This window comes from Lutjanus erythropterus, chromosome 13, assembly GCF_056507025.1.
Source record: "Lutjanus erythropterus isolate fLutEry1 chromosome 13, fLutEry1.hap2, whole genome shotgun sequence".
In the NCBI taxonomy this organism is placed as follows: Eukaryota; Metazoa; Chordata; class Actinopteri; order Lutjaniformes; family Lutjanidae; genus Lutjanus; species Lutjanus erythropterus.
The window spans coordinates 37941434-37957085 of record NC_139329.1 but is presented as its reverse complement, the minus strand read 5'-3'; the positions used below and the strand labels follow the sequence as shown (position 1 = coordinate 37957085).

The following is a 15652-nucleotide window of genomic DNA, read 5'->3' as shown; positions in this document are numbered from 1 at the left end:
TTTATTTCTTCCATTAAGTGGATTTTTGGGGTCCCTCCAACCTTCATCAGGATTGAGACAGATATTTAACAGGACAGTTCACCCCAAAATCAAAAATACATATTTTGCCTCTTACCCGTTCTGCTGTTTATCCATGTAGATTTTTTGGTGAGTTGCAGAGTTTTGGAGATAACATCCATAGAGATGTTTGCCTTCTCTTGAATATTATGGAACTAGATGGCACGAGTCCTGCGGTGCTCGAAGCACCAAGAAAAAGATTTGAAAAACTCAACAGCAGTGTCTCTCTCTGGAAATCATGACCCGGTTGCTCAGAATAATCCACAGACCTTGTCGTGAGCGGTTTCATGTTCTTTCTGCTGTAGAATCTACCAGAACTACCAGATTCCTACATGAAACTGCTCACAACGAGGTCTGTGGATCGTCTTGGGTAACCGGGTCATAATTTCTGGAAAGAGACGCTGACCCCTGACTTTTAGTGGAGGACTCGGGCTGCCTGAGGGGCAGGGGCGAAAAAAAAATAAAAGGGCACCAGTGCAGTGAAAGTCATGATGCATTTATGGTGAAATAATTTCCTCCCCTGAAGGCACTTTATCAACTTTGTCATGTTTTGTCACCCCAGAGGACACTTGATCGTCTTTTGTCCAGCAGAAGGCATCCTAAAAGGCAGTTTCATGTTTGCATGCAGTGTTTTCAGAAGACGGGGGCAGCAGGAGGGGCAGTTACCCCCCTGAGTTAACCAGTGAACATTTCCATCCATAAAACTGCCCTTAAATGTTGTCAGAGGCCAGAAAATTTAACTGTACAGACAAATGATCTGCAGCTGAGTCACATCAGAGGAGCAGTGGAGGTATGACACTCAAGATACAAACATGAAGAGATTAAAATAATATTAAACAACATATGAAAATATCCACTGGTCCTTATTTAAAGGAGGCAGCAGAGAGACTTTATTCTTCTTTCAGTGTCTGTTGCTCTGTTAGATGACACATATTTGAATAACTTGTACTTCAGCAGCAGCGACTCCACCTCTGTTTGAACACTGACTACGTAGGTTAGTGTGTGTGTGTGTGTGTGTGTGTGTGTGTGTGTTAGTGTGTGTGTTCAGCAGGTGTGGTGGCTGCTGCAGGTTGAAGCAGACAGACCATAAAAGTTGAAGATGGCCGACTGAAGTTCAGCAGGACGGAAAACCAAACTCAACAGCCGACTGAACAAAAGGAGAAGAAATGAGATTTAAATAAAAGAAAATAAAACTTCTGGACAGAAACTCTCATCGTTACACTCAGGTACCGCTGGTCAGTCTTTTATATCCATCAAGGGGAAACATCCAGATTAATGTCATATTAAACAGCATTAATGATGTTTAAATTATATGGTAAAAATATCTTGTTAATATCACAGTTTTACAGTTTGTGTTTGTGTTCGTGTGAAAACTTTCTCTGGTTGTTTGACTTGCAAACGTGTGACGTTTGTTTTGTTTTGTGGTTAAATCCCAAAAACACAACAGACACTTTCACTGTTTCAGCATTAACTTCACTCATCTGTCTTTTTTCCATCTTTCTCACTTTTCATATCTGTCTCTTCCTTTCTCTTGTCTTCTCTGAGTCTTTTGTTTGCTTCCTTGTTTCCTTCTTCCTTTCTTTCTTCCCTTCCTCACATTTTCTTTATTTTTTTTATTCTTCTCATCTTTCCTCCTCTCTTGTTCTTCTCTTTAAATGTCTTTTTCCAAACTTCCCCTCTTTTCGCACATTTTTCTGGTTGTTATTCATTCTTTTACTCTCCATCTCCAGTCCCGCGTTCATCACCTTGTACCTGATTTATTGATTGGCTGATTGACTCTTTGATTGACTTGACATTCACATGATTTGGTCTTACATAACACTGACCTTCAACCGCTAAGTTCTTCATGATGTTCAATTCCACAAACTAAAAAAAGAAAAAAATAAAGTTTCTCGAGGACTAAGCTGAAACTTAAATCCTTCATAGAGGCAGGATTAAATTCACTTCTGCTTGGTGCCGTTTGTGTCTGGGATTCTAAATCAGGGATGATCAAACTTTTTCCACTTAGTTGTCGGCCACAGGACTAAAACAAACACCTGTTGTAATGAAGTGTGTTGATACATTAAGATGCAAAATGGCAGCGTAAACCTCCAGGACTCCACAGTCTCAAACTAACCAAGACAAAGTTAAGATGTGCTCATAAAAGCTACTTAAATGTCCTACTTTAACTAGTACAGATTAAGGCCGACTCCTGGATTAATCTTAACCCTTATAGTTTATAGTTTATAGTTTTATTTTGCACAATTAAAACACAAACATGAAAAGTGAAATATAGTGCAGGGAGAGGAAAAAAAACCCCAGAGGGTTTAGTTGAAGCCTCCACCAAATAAAAGTTTCACAAAGTTATGAAGAAGTAAAAAACACAGAACAATAACAAAATAGTACATGTGATAATACCACCCTGTCTGTGAACCTGGATCATATAATATTATCTATAAATCTACAGATGTTTTCATTCTGTCTTCTTCTTTAGTTTCACGTGTGTGTATAAAATGTTCAAACAGCTTCTGGCCGTTTGCAGACCTCCAGTAAAGCAAACATGTTTTTCAGCCTCATTTACATTTCAGTCCTGTGATGATAAAATAAAAGTTAATAAAATTTAAGGGCATGTTTTGGCAAAATGTGCCAGAAATTATATATAATATTCACAAGTATATTTATTGTGATGATGATTTTATATGTCAGTGTTGTTGGGAAACTTCCACTTGAGGAATTTTCAGTGTCCAGACATGTTCTGATGTGGCTGTGCAGCTTTTATGGACCAGTTTCTTTGCTCCTTCTTCTGTTGGTGCTTTTTCAGTCTAGAAAATCATTTTACTGACTGTAAGATAAACTGCCAGTGAAGACCAGAGAGGAGTTGTGAGACTTGTGTTATAATGTGTGTGATGTGCATGGCAGTATACTGTGCTTTGTTTAAAAATGTGCTTTAAAATTGTAATTGTACTAATAATCCCTGTTTTAACTAAATGTGTCTGTAATCTGATTACGTCTTTTTTGTATCCTAATTTGGTAATCCCATTGGCACTTTAATCGTGCCTGAAAAGTTGAGCCCGTCGTGGCCTGATGTCAACAAAATTCTGTCCAAAACTGACCTGAACCCGACCCTCATTAGAATATTTCAGCCCGAACCCGATTACAGCTCGATATTTTTCTTAACAAGCTTCCCTCTGTGCACCAAACACTATGAGTTTTAGTGACAAGCGACGATACTTGCAGGGAAAATAAATAACTAAATATAGTACAGCCCGAACCCGACGTGAGCCTGTGAAACATGAGAAATAAGGCCCGACCTGACCCGACCTGAACCCATCTCAAGATCTCAAGCTCAAGTTTTCAGTGTAAGATGTAAGAAGTATTTGAGATATCAGAGTGTTTGTCTTCCAGCTGTGTTTAAATTTGGATCTTTGAGTAAAGATGGAGTTTTTCAGCTCCAGATCAGGAAGTGAACTTTCCCTGATGTTGTTAAAGAGGCCGGACTGGAGGCCTGTCTCAGATGGACTGTTGACGGTGTGTTTTCCTGCTGATTGCAGTGAAAACAGTGTGTGTGGAGATGGAGGGAGGAGACGTTTCCTCTTTCTGATCAAACAGTTTGAGGTTTGTTTTTAGGAAAAATCTGCTCCAGTCTCTGTGCACAACGTCACCTCCTTCCTCTTCACTCGTTCTCCAACACGACTCCCGTTTTATTCTGAGCCGTACAGATCAGAAACACTCGGAGCGAGTAGGGATGTCGACGAGTCTCTGAAACACATCACTAGTGAGTAAAATATTTCACTTACAGCTTTTACTTAAGAGACGGAAACTTTTTGTCAACTGGACTGTCGGGTGTTGTTTTGCTTTTTGTCTTAGAGATGCTCGATTTTATTTTTATAACTTTCCAACTGGATGAATCAATAAAAAAAACTGAAATTCTGCAGCAAACCCAACAAACTCACCATCAATCAGAGGATCTGCTTGATGAACGGAAAGTAATCCGTGTGAACGTTCAGTGTCGGTGAACTCTGACATGGGAATTTGTGCAGTTGACCAATAGCAAGCTGTTCTGAGAGTCCTGTCCTTTGAGCGGACGGACAGTCAGAAAATCCAAAATGGAGGAAGGCAGCTAGCGTAGCCTTCACTTCTATTTATCTCCTCTGTCAGAGTGTAAACTGCTCCAGCAAAGAGAAGCAGTTTGAAGACAAGGACTTCTGTCCAATGGTACGAGTCAAATGAAGTCTTTTACATACCGTCCTGTTAGATTTGAGAACTTTAGGTGGCAAAAGTAGAAGTACAGATACTTGTGCAAACAAAAAGACTCTGGTAAAAGTAGAAGTACTGACTCAACTTCTTCACTAAAGTAAAAGTGAAAAATTCCAGGATCTGAAATGTCCTCAAAGTATAAAAGTAACAAGTCGTCCTCTGAAGGACATTTCTACTCACTTTTTGCTCAAAGTCAACTGAAGCTCAACTTTTCTCCACAGTCGAGTCTCCCTCTCTGTCTGCTTCATTTTCTTATGTCTTTTGCGTTGTTTTTGTCTTGTTACGTTTTTTCATGATTTTTGTCTTATGTCCTGTTACATTTTTTTAATGTTTTCTTGTCTTCTTACATCTTTTAAGACATTTTTGTCTTGCTACATCATTGGCGGCTTGTTGCATCTTTTATTTTGTCTTTTTTCGTCATTCTTGTCTTGTTGTATATTGTTACATAATTTTCGTCTTGTTACTTTGTTTTCGTCTGTCTTTTACTTAATGTTAGTCTTGTTATGTATTGTTATGTCATTTTTGTCTTTTACATCATATTCGTCTTGCGACACCTTTTGCATCACTTTTGTCTCGTTACATGTTTTAGTCGTTTTCATCTGATGTCGTTTTAATCTTGTTACAGTTTTTTACACAGTTTTCTTCTTGTTATGTCTTAATTTTCCTCTCATCGTTTGTTCTTATGTTATGTTGTGTTATGTTATGAAATCTGCTGCTGAGATTTTAGCCGACAAAATCCACGGTTGTCAGCTGGGATGAGAAGCTGCTTTTGTTTACATCTCTGTGGAATCAAAGACCTCGTATTTCAATATATTATAATATACTCTCAGGCCGGTGGAGTTTAGCAAAGAGTCAATTAAATGTGCAGGAAGTATAGATTCCATTGGTTGAATTATGGGAAAAGTAGGATCCAGTGTTTTTGATCTCACACTAAGGACTGAAAGTTTTAATTTGTCTCTCTCTGGTCTACAACCTGAGGTAAATGTGACCTGCGCTAAACCTGTACAATATGTTGTGACTCTAAAAAGACCCAACGTTTTCTCCTCACATTTCTGTTGTCGTCCAGCCTGAAATGGAGGAAGAATTTACTGCCAGTCTGCAGCAGCGTTTTTATTTGTTTCCTGCGGTCACAGAGCGTTTACTGTACTCTTGTATCTGTGCGAGGATTTAATTTAGAGTCAGGACTGCTTTTAGAAAGCAAGCACATTTTGTGTGGTCCACATTATTTCAAGGGGCCGTTAAGACTCAGTTTTAGGGTTATGATTAGAATTAGGATCAGGTTTGAGGTGTTTGGCAGTAGACGTATTGATAGAGGAACACTTATGTTTGTGTGCATTAGTCAATCTAATGGATTGCTGTGACAGAAACGGCGTTGTTCTGTTATCAGTGTGTGAATCAGGCCGTTCAGGTTAATGTGCTGCTGCTGTTTGTTCATGGTGGAGGCCTGCAGGTGGAGTTTCCACTCAGTCATGTCAGAGCAGTTTGATGCTTCTGATGTTTGTTTGATTTTATACGTCACTGTTGTTAAGAAACCTCCAGTTAAGAAGATTTCACTGTCCAAACACACCATGACGGTGAAAAGTTGTGCAGCTTCTATGGCAACACTTTTTTCTAGCTTTCTTTACTGCCTCCTCCTCCTCCTCCTCCTCCTCCTCCTCTTCCTCCTCCTCCTCCTCCTCCTCCTCCTTCTCCTCCTCCTCACCCTGAGTTATGCCTCCTCGTCTCCTCTCTGCTGCATCGACCTGGAAGTTGTTTCCACTCCGCCATCATGAAGGATCTTCCACTTCCTGCAGGAGACGAGGATACACTGTTGTACAGGGATGTTGATTAGAGAGTTGTGGCAGTTGTCATCCTGCATCATCAGGACCCACACAGGGAAAAACAGAACTTAAATACAGCTAATGTGAATATTTATGCTTTTTAATGTGATAAAGAGCTCGTGAGGAAATAACTGATTATAAGCATCATTAGTATTATTAAGGCTCAAGTCCAAGTCGAGGTCTTGAAGTCGAGTTGCAAGTCTCTGTTTGAGTCTAAAGTCATCATGTCATGTGACTCAAGTCCACACCTGCTTTCAGGTACCCGAGTTAAATATATAATGCTGCAGCTTTGTTTTTGTTTTTTTTATCATCATTATTATTGATGTTTATTTTTATTTCTTATATTTATCTATTTATTTAAGTCTCTTAGTACTGATGTTGGTTTATATCTGTCAAGTTCAGGGTTAGGTGTGTGTGACGTGGCGTGGTGTCGTGGTTGAAGTGTCCGGCTGAAACTCCTCTCTCCTCCTCTGCTTCCAGAGCGCCTCTCTTCATCCTCTTCATCATGCCGACCCTCCATTCATCATCAAACTCATCTCATCCTGTAACTCACACACCAACTTCATGGTCTCCGCTCAATACGTCCTCCGTGCCACCGACCTCTCACCCCGTCACCATCATCTCCACCACCTCCACCCACACTAACACCACCCTCAACCCCGCCGCCGCCGCCGCTGCCCACTTCTTCAATGACCTGCTGGACAAGATCCCCTGTGAGTCACCAAACAGCTGCTTCACCCCCAACTAACCCACACCCATCCCCGAAAAATAAGATTAACTGATAGAGAAGGATTCAGATGAGTTTGGAGGACAAACTTAAAATGTTAGCAGCTGCAGGATCTGTGTTGATCATTCAGTGACAGATAAACTCCAGCGGTGGACGTGTGGACAGATTATGAGACAACGAAAGGCTCCCAGCTCTCCTCTTATATCATTTATATATATTTGTGTCTCTTCATGGTACTTTTGTATCTCTTTATTGTCCTTTTGTGTCTCTTTGTGGTAATTTTATGCCTCTTTATTGTCTTTGTGTGTCTCTGGTCAAGTTGTGTCTCTTTGTAGTCATTATGTGACTATGTGAGACTTTTGTCTCATTATTTCCCCCTTTTCTCTCTTTGTGGTCATTTATTGTCTCTTTATTGTCTCTTTGTTGTATTTTTGTGTTTCTTTATAGTGATTTTAAAGTTTTTACAGAACAGGATTTCATGTAAACTTTAGTGAAAAGATATCCTGATGTCTCGTCTCCTGCAGTGCCTCGATGGGCGATTTACGCCATCTTTGCGGGCGGCGCTCTGCTGATTCTGCTCTGCTGTCTGTGTATCTGCATCAAGTGCTGCTGCAAAGGGAAGAAGAAGAAACGGCAGCAGAAGAAGGACGAGAAGATCAACCTGAACGGAGTCAACGGGAAAACCACCACAGCTCTGGTGAGTGACAGTCAGCGCCCTCTGGAGGTCAGTGTTTGACAACAATCATCTCATGGCAGTTTCAACCTGAATTTGATTCATTTACTGTTTGTCAGACCAAAAATGAGACAAGAATTAGGTTGGAAAGTGTTTCTGGGGGCAGAGCTTCACTGATTAATGTACAAAAACAGGTTTTTATTGACTGATTTTGGTGAAACTGGATCATATTTAATGGAGGAAACATTTTCTGATTTTCCCTCTGATGTCCTCCTGATGCAGTCTTTGTGATCTAAGGAGTTTCCTGATGGACAGATAGGTTTGCTTGTTGCTAATTTAACTGCTAACTGTAGTTGCAGTTAGCTCAGTTAGCCATGCAGCTATCACTCCTATCAGCTTTAAAGCTTAAATAAAGTTTTATTAGCTTTATTCAGCCTCCTCCTCAAAGTGGTCCAAAGCTCCCGTTGCATGTGGTTGTGGCGTCGTCTTGTTGTTTTACACTGAGACATGTGATGCTACGAAACAACAGAAACCATCTTTGGGAAAAATTTATTTCATGATCACTTTGATTTTTCAGGTCGGCCCATGTCCTACAGATTAACATTAACGAGGCAGGATTTATGACCTATACTGCAACCAGCCACCAGGGGGCGATCCAGATGTTTCTGCTTCTTTTTTCAGGAGTTGTCATGTTGTCCATCTTTATATATATATGCATATACACAATGGTTTGTAGATTGAGTCCCAAATCGCACAAGAGTGACGAACCATAAGATGGTTCTACTGCTATCATCCACAACTTTGGTCAGTGAAAACAAGATTATAACCGTTCTCTTGTGTGTTGAACTTGCATTGGTTTATTTAGTTACTTTTAGTCCTCAGTATGATGTCATTATTTATCAAAAGTTGGAGGGTAAATCAGATTCTGCTTGCAGCTGCTTGAAAAGGCTCATGTTAGCTCTGACTGTTGCCCCTCTTTTATATGAAGAGTCTAACCTGATGTGTTTCCTGTGCTCTGATAGGTTCAGCCAGATGTGTCGGATGTGGACTACGGCTCGACCAAACAGCAGAGAGGAAAGCTGCTCTACTCTCTGGAGTACAACGCTGCTCAGTCTGAGGTGATTTACCTGTAAAAGCCTGTCTGACCACTGAGCCTGCATTCAAAGAGCTCTCCACAGATTTATTGTTGATCTGTTGGTGCCTACATTACCCACAATGCAACTCGCAGGCCAACAGCTATGCAGACACTGTTGATGTGCAGGAGTTCCACTTTAACTCGTGGTCTGTTTTCCCGTCTTGAAGCTCACAGTGGGGATCAAACAAGCTGACAGCCTGAAGGCCATGGACCTGGGAGGAAGTTCAGACCCGTACGTCAAAGTCTACATCTTACCCGACAAATCCAGAACCTGCGAGACCAAAGTGTTCAGAAACACGCTGAACCCCGTCTTCAATGAACAATTCCACTTCCCGGTAAGAGGTGGTCTTCAAAGGTCATAATGAGCATCAGATTCAACCTTTTTTTGCTTTTTGCATGTCATTTCATAGCATCTAGTCTGTGCTGACTTATGCAGAGGTGGTGTGCCATTTAATGCATGAATGTCATAGAGAAAGAAATGACAAGTGACGTATGAAGAGCAACAAAGTTGGTTTTGAGGAGATCAGCCTCAAGACTTTCACTCAGGAGACCAGGGTTTGTATCCCATCTGAAACCAAGACTTATTTTGACTTCAGTGTAAGTTAAGTTGTGTAAGGCACATCACACAGTATTTCAAATAGTCAGATGACACAGTCATACTCGCACTTCTCAAGAACAATAACTCAGTAACGACCTATCAGCACTCCTTAGAACCTGTTGTGGTGACATTATGGTGTTGTATGATTAGTAAGTCTGTTCACATCTCATGTTAACTTGTGTGAGCAAAGCATGTAACACACAAAACACTACAAGCAGTCTAGCCCGCCGCTGCAGGACTAGACTGCAGACACACAGACCTCTGCCTGTCGAAACGCCCACTGGCCCCGTCCAGCTGCAGAATCCCAGCTTTTAACCACCAGGCCCAGATTGCAGACTGACTGCAGCTGCTGCCAATCACTGCAGCTGCAAGGAGGAGGAGGGGCAGAACCCGGGTACAGGAGAGACACACCAACACACACACTGTGGCATGTAACAATGTCTAAGACCCGACACCAATAGGATTGCATACGTCCAAGACCTGACCATGCTCACCGTTACAAACAGGTACAAACGCTCAGGACCACACAAAAATCATTGTCCCCCTACTCCCAACCTGTCAGCCCTCACTGACACGTCCATCACACACGCAGCCCTCACAATAGCACATGACCCCGGTCACCCCCTGAACTCGTTTGTCACTCTCCATCCATCAGGCCGCAGATATAGATGCCTGAAAAAAAGCGTGCTACAGCAAGAGCTTTGTGTCCTCTACTATCTCTGATTGTACTGTGCACAGATCAGATCAGCAGATAGGGACACTCTGTCAAAATGTCATGCCACACAGCCTTATGGGGGCTAGAAAACCACTGAAGAAAAGAAACCAGTCTAATGTATACTGTATTTTGTATTTTGTGTCTGTTATTCCAGCTGTTTTGTGTTGTTTCTACATGTTCTCGTGTGTGTGCAGGCTGTGGTCGTGACAAATTACCTCTGTCGTATCTATTCTTTTTAGGTGGACTGACCCTTTAATGAATTTAAAGCCAGAAAACAATCGGATGCTTCTGCTTCTAACCCGCGTGATCTTTTCCACAGATAAGCAAGTCTTCCCTCCTGAAGTCGACAGTGGTGATGCAGGTCTTCGACTTCAACAGATTCTCCAAACACAACATCATCGGTGAGCTCAGGCTGCAGCTCTGCAACGTCGACTGGAACCACGTCATCGAGGAGTGGCAGGACCTCGCCGAGCCCGCCAAGTTTGAGGTTTTCTTTGGTCCCTTTCTCACATTGGGTACATTTCATGAGTTAATAGTAGCTGGAGAGATGAAGATGTCTTAGCTGAGGTCTTAAGCCTTTTTATAAAGACAAATCTGTCACGTTCTTTCCCAAAACCCAAGTCTTTTAACAACATAGTCCTGTTCTGAAGGTATTTTTCAGAATAAAAGACAAAAATATCATGCCTGCTGCACGATAGAAAATATTTTTAACCCATTTCAAAACTTTCAACTGGACAAACCTTCAGATAAAGTGTTGTTTTGTTTGTACTGAGTTGTTGGATGATATTTTGTTTGTAAAGATTTCTGCGTCTCGTTGGTGTGACGCAGGATGAAAATCTGGGCGAGATCTGCTTCTCTCTGCGTTACGTCCCCACTGCCGGCAAACTGACTGTGGTGATCCTGGAGGCCAAAAACCTGAAGAGCATGGACATAGGAGGAAGTTCAGGTCAGACTGAGACGTCATGTCATCCTGAAATCAATCAGTTCTCAAAGATTCTCCAACGGTTAGATCAGGGTTACAATCAGTGGCACAACACAGCCACCAAAGATGTTACTGAAATTTAGAGGAAAGACATCAGTCAGAGTTTGATCTGGTGTGATTACCGAGTATCTCTGACCTCGTCACGAACAAACATGGTTTGCAGTAATTTCTTTAAAGCTACTACAAGGAACTTTCATATTTTATTGATTTTATTGCCCCCCTGTGGACAGAAGTGGTAATGTTCCCACCGTAATAACCACAAAATGTAATGTTAAAAATAAAATGATCTAAATAAAAAAATCCTCTTCCTGCATTTGAACTGGTAAATGTACTGTTCACTGTAACTGTAACATTTCACTGATGCTCTCATTATCTTATGTAGGTCACATCAGTAATAATCTGAGATAAACTCCTTGCAGTAGCTTTAATCAATCTGTGATTTGATTTTTCTCTAATCACTCACATAATAATAATAATCAGAGGAATATAACTGTCACAATCAATTTAAAATAACAATAATAATAATAATAATAACAATAATTCAAAATAATGTTTTTTCTTTGTGTTTTGAAATAAGTGACTTGACTTTTTGTGCATCATAATTATATTGTGTATATTTATGTAAACAGGTTATGACCTGGATGGGTCTGTAACCAGAGGTGACAAAAGTTCACACCATCTTTACTCAAGTAGAAGTGAAAAACTACAGCCAATTTTTTTTTTATTTTTTGTCTTCTTAAAACTAAAAAGTCGTCCTCTGAAGGACATTTCTGTTTCTGTGCAAAACTAAACGAGCCTCATCTTTTCTCCGCGGTCGAGTCTCCTTCACTGTGTTTCGTCTTGTTACGTCTTTTTGTCCTGTGTGATACACACTCATGGACAAACATCTTTTTCTTTTTTCTTTTTTTGTCGTCTCATCTTGTTACACCTTTTTCATCTTGTAACGTCATTTTTGTCTTATTGTATCATTTTTCATCTTGTTTTGTTGTTTTGTATCTTGTTACGTCTTCTTTCATCTTAAGTGATTTTTCATTTTGATACGTGATTTTTTCATTGTTTCTGTGTCTTTTTTTGTCTTGTTGCATAATTTTTTGTCTTTTTCCGTCCTTTATGTCATTTTTCGTCTTGTTGCATCTTTCATGTTTTTTGTCTCATGTCATCGTCACAAACTGGCTGAAGGAATGTAGCAAGAAGGCGGGTCCAAACAAGAGTTTTATGTAAAAGCAACAATGATTTATTAAAGTGAAGTTAAGACAAATCATGAGACAAACCAGCAGACAATAATGCAGAGAGACAGAGTGAACAAAGAGCCCAGGTTTCAGACACTTCATGTCAGTCAGTCTCCTGATGAAGTTGACCATGGCGGCCTCCAGCACAGTGGGAGGGGCGTCACAGTCATTTACAACATTTTCCATCATCAGAAGGCGACGTGCAATGAGCAAAACAAAAGATAAACAATAAAACCGAAGTAATGAGCCTGTTTGGAAAATGAGTGGAGTAGAAAGTACAGACGTTTGTGTTAAAACTTAGGGAGCAGAACTAAAACGTTTTCAGAAAAATAAACACTTAAGTAAAGTACAGATACCTGAAACATCTACTGAAGTACAGTAAAGAAATATTTGGTCTTAGTTACGTCCCACCTCTGGACTTGGAGATGATTGTTAGACTTTGAAGGCAAAGAGCTGATTTGAAATTGTCCATGTTGTTATTAGAGCAAATGTTTGGTGGTGGTGCTGCTGGTGTCCATGGAATCTAATTCTGAAAAATTTGTCCCCCTGTCCATAATCCTCATGTCTGTACAAGTAATTTGTTTTCGGTGTAAATCCAAATTAAAATTCAAATTATTTCTTATAGGTTGAACGTAACTGTCACTTGTCTGTCTGCACAGTAAATATTTTACATATTTCTCCTTTAACATTGTGATTTTTTTTTAATTTACACAACTTTTTTTTAATGTATATTTTCTGTTTTTCATTGTAGTTAAAAGCACTTTTTCTTCTCAGACAAGTAAAGACTTTTTTTGTGATATTTCATCTTTTTTAAACAAATTTCATTTCAATTCAGGTGTTTGTCTTTTTTCCCATTAATTTAACATCCACTTGTTGTGTGTAGATCCTTATGTGAAGGTGCAGTTGGCTCTGGACAAGAGAAAGTGGAGGAAAAGAAAGACGTCGGTTAAAAAGAAAACTCTGAACCCTTATTACAACGAGTCCTTCACCTTCGACGTGACCTTTGAACAAATCCAGGTGAGTGGAAACCGGCCGGCCGGTGTTTCCCAAACCTTATGGAGTTCATTTGTGCATAAATGAACGTTCCTGATCCCATTTCCACGTCACCTTTTATTGTCTTGACACATATACATATCCTACAATTTTAGAAATGAGAAAAAATGTATTTTGTCTGAGTTTCCAGGTCATCTCATTGTTTTAATTTCCTCTTATCAGGAAAACAACACTGGACTTTTTAGCCTAATTCATAAACGAGGTGAAATAAGTGCATTTACATGGATTTAACAGGCTCTTGTTTTTTCCTCACATCAGTAAAAAAATATACAGATTTTAAATGTTTTATAAAAGGTGTACCGCAGATTTAAACAGTAGTAGGAGTACTGAAAATCTTTACTCAAGTAAAAGTACTGTTACATTAAATTACTTAATTACAAATAGAAGAACTGGTGTTGAAAAATTCATCACAAAAACTACTCAGAGTATTAGTTACTTTTAACCGTTGATGTCACAGTCACCTCTCTGAACTTGGGCTGCAAATTTTGTGTTTTCCTTCAATCAATCGATTGTTAATAATTTGTAAGACACAAAACACACGTTTCCTCTTTTTTGTCTTTATTTTCCCATTTTAAATCCAAGTTTAATTTTCCTCGTTCAACCACAGAACACTGTCAAATGACTATTGATTAAATATACATGAATACAATTTTATACAGTTTAATTAACTGATTAATGATTAATTATTAACATCCTTGCTCCAGCGTTTTGTTTTGTTTTCCATTTCTATGTCTTGGTTTTCATTGGTCTGTTTGCAGTCAGATCACCTTATTAGCTACTACAATGCAGACGAAAGGTTTAAATATTCATTCAAATTGTACTCAGTACTCAAAGTAACTAAGTAGATTACACCTTGCAATGAATACTTCAGTACGAGTAAAAGTACAGACTTGAAAATCTACTAATACTCAAAAAAAAAACTAGAAACTAAATTAGTTACTTCCACCCCTGGGTATAAATCTTAAATCAGACTAAAGTCTCCGACCGTCCACAGAGGGTGAACCTGGTGATCTCGGTGTGGGACCACGACGCCATGACCCGAAACGACGCCATGGGGAAGATCTTCCTGGGCTGCGACGCCACTGGGAACCAGCTGAGGCACTGGGCCGACATGTTGTCCAACCCGCGGCGGCCGGTCGCTCAGTGGCACAACCTGCTGTCGGCCGAGCAGGTCAACTCCACCCTGACCCTGAAAAAGAAGATACCCCTCGCCAGCAAACTGCCCGGCAAACTGCCCTTCTGATGGGAAACTCACGGCGGCGTCCAGCACGAACACATTTCACTTACATCAGGACGAGGAGATTTTATATGTTGTTCAAAAATAATCTCTCAGATTATCCTCAGGGAAGGAAATTATTAAAATTAATTACTTTTTATTTTACACATAAGATGAATGATTATATTTTAGTATTAAATTTAGTCTAGAAATCATATTTTAATTTCAAACATGAGCACTTTCTTCCTGTATGAATTATATCATACAAAATGAATTTCATCCCTCAAACTTATGATAAAGTTTGTAGTTTTGTGTATTAAACATATTCTTTTCATGTGTTTTAGATCAGGAAACACTTCTTTAATGCATCATCTTACCTTTTTAAAAAGTTCAGAATCAGCTCAACGAAAACTTTCTGGAACTTTTTGGCGCCATCTGTTGGTAGCATTAAGAATGACACTGTGGTGGACATCAGTGCACGCTGACGCTCATTAATAGGACATAAATATTCAACATCCTGAGCTGTGAACACCAAGGTCTGTGGTTTTCAACCTGGGGGTTGGGACCCCAAATGTGTCACAGGATAATTTTGCCGAGCCGAAACCTGAATGCCAAAAAAAGTTTGTAGTTTTATTCACGGAACTTTTATAAAGTTTTATAATGAAATCACCACTCAGACTTCATGTGTCCTTCTCACTATAAAGAAAATAAATACAGCTGAAATTAAATGTTGTGTCTTCGTGACCAGTGTGTAAAAACCAACTGACTGGGATCAGTGGGAAAGTCTGAGGGCCGGTGCTGCATTCATGTGCTCCTCAGACTTTGTTTTGCAGGGACAGCGTGTCCTTGGTGGCATAAATGTAGTTTTTTGTTTTTGTGGATAGCATAAAAAAACTACAACTGCATCTCATTATACAATCCTGTGTTAAGTGATCAATAATGTAAATTAACATTATAAAAGAAATCAAAGAACTAACTAAACTAACTAAGGTCCCGCCTCTCACTGGACAGATAGCCAATCATACTTGAGGATGATGGGGGTCATGGTCTCATTTCTCAAGTTGGGAAGTCGTCCCTCCGACTTTGATGACACAAAAACTGAATTTTACCTGAGTTGTTTTCAGGGTTAATTCAAATAAATAACATTTCTAACTAATCGGTCACTCTACATGGACAGCAACTAGTAGTTACAACATAATACCATATTACAA

The 15652-nt window shown here is 39.8% G+C and overlaps 1 protein-coding gene across 2 annotated transcripts; it reads left to right on the top strand.

Annotated features, from left to right (window-relative positions):
- Positions 1 to 474: 474 nt before the first annotated feature.
- On the top strand, positions 475 to 15107 carry syt8 (synaptotagmin VIII). Of its 2 annotated transcripts, XM_084733669.1 has the most exons (10): positions 475 to 1283; positions 6594 to 6826; positions 7365 to 7537; positions 8536 to 8631; positions 8816 to 8983; positions 10281 to 10448; positions 10790 to 10907; positions 12924 to 12950; positions 13056 to 13189; positions 14220 to 15107. In XM_084733669.1, exons 2-10 carry the CDS (start codon positions 6619 to 6621, stop codon positions 14466 to 14468), a joined length of 1341 nt encoding a protein of 446 aa, XP_084589795.1. In that variant the 5' UTR covers positions 475 to 1283; positions 6594 to 6618; the 3' UTR covers positions 14469 to 15107. The 2 variants fall into 2 exon arrangements, with proteins under 2 accessions (XP_084589795.1, XP_084589796.1); XM_084733670.1 differs by lacking the exon at positions 12924 to 12950.
- The last annotated feature ends 545 nt before the right edge of the window (positions 15108 to 15652 follow it).

Bases quoted from the DNA above. Each gene is read 5' to 3' on its own strand.
- syt8 (XM_084733669.1), top strand. From the start codon at position 6,619: ATGCCGACCCTCCATTCATCATCAAACTCATCTCATCCTGTAACTCAC. The intron at 10,449-10,789 runs GTTTTCTTTGGT...GGTGTGACGCAG, and splicing joins CCGAGCCCGCCAAGTTTGAG to GATGAAAATCTGGGCGAGAT. The intron at 12,951-13,055 runs GTAAAGACTTTT...TGTTGTGTGTAG, and splicing joins CACTTTTTCTTCTCAGACAA to ATCCTTATGTGAAGGTGCAG.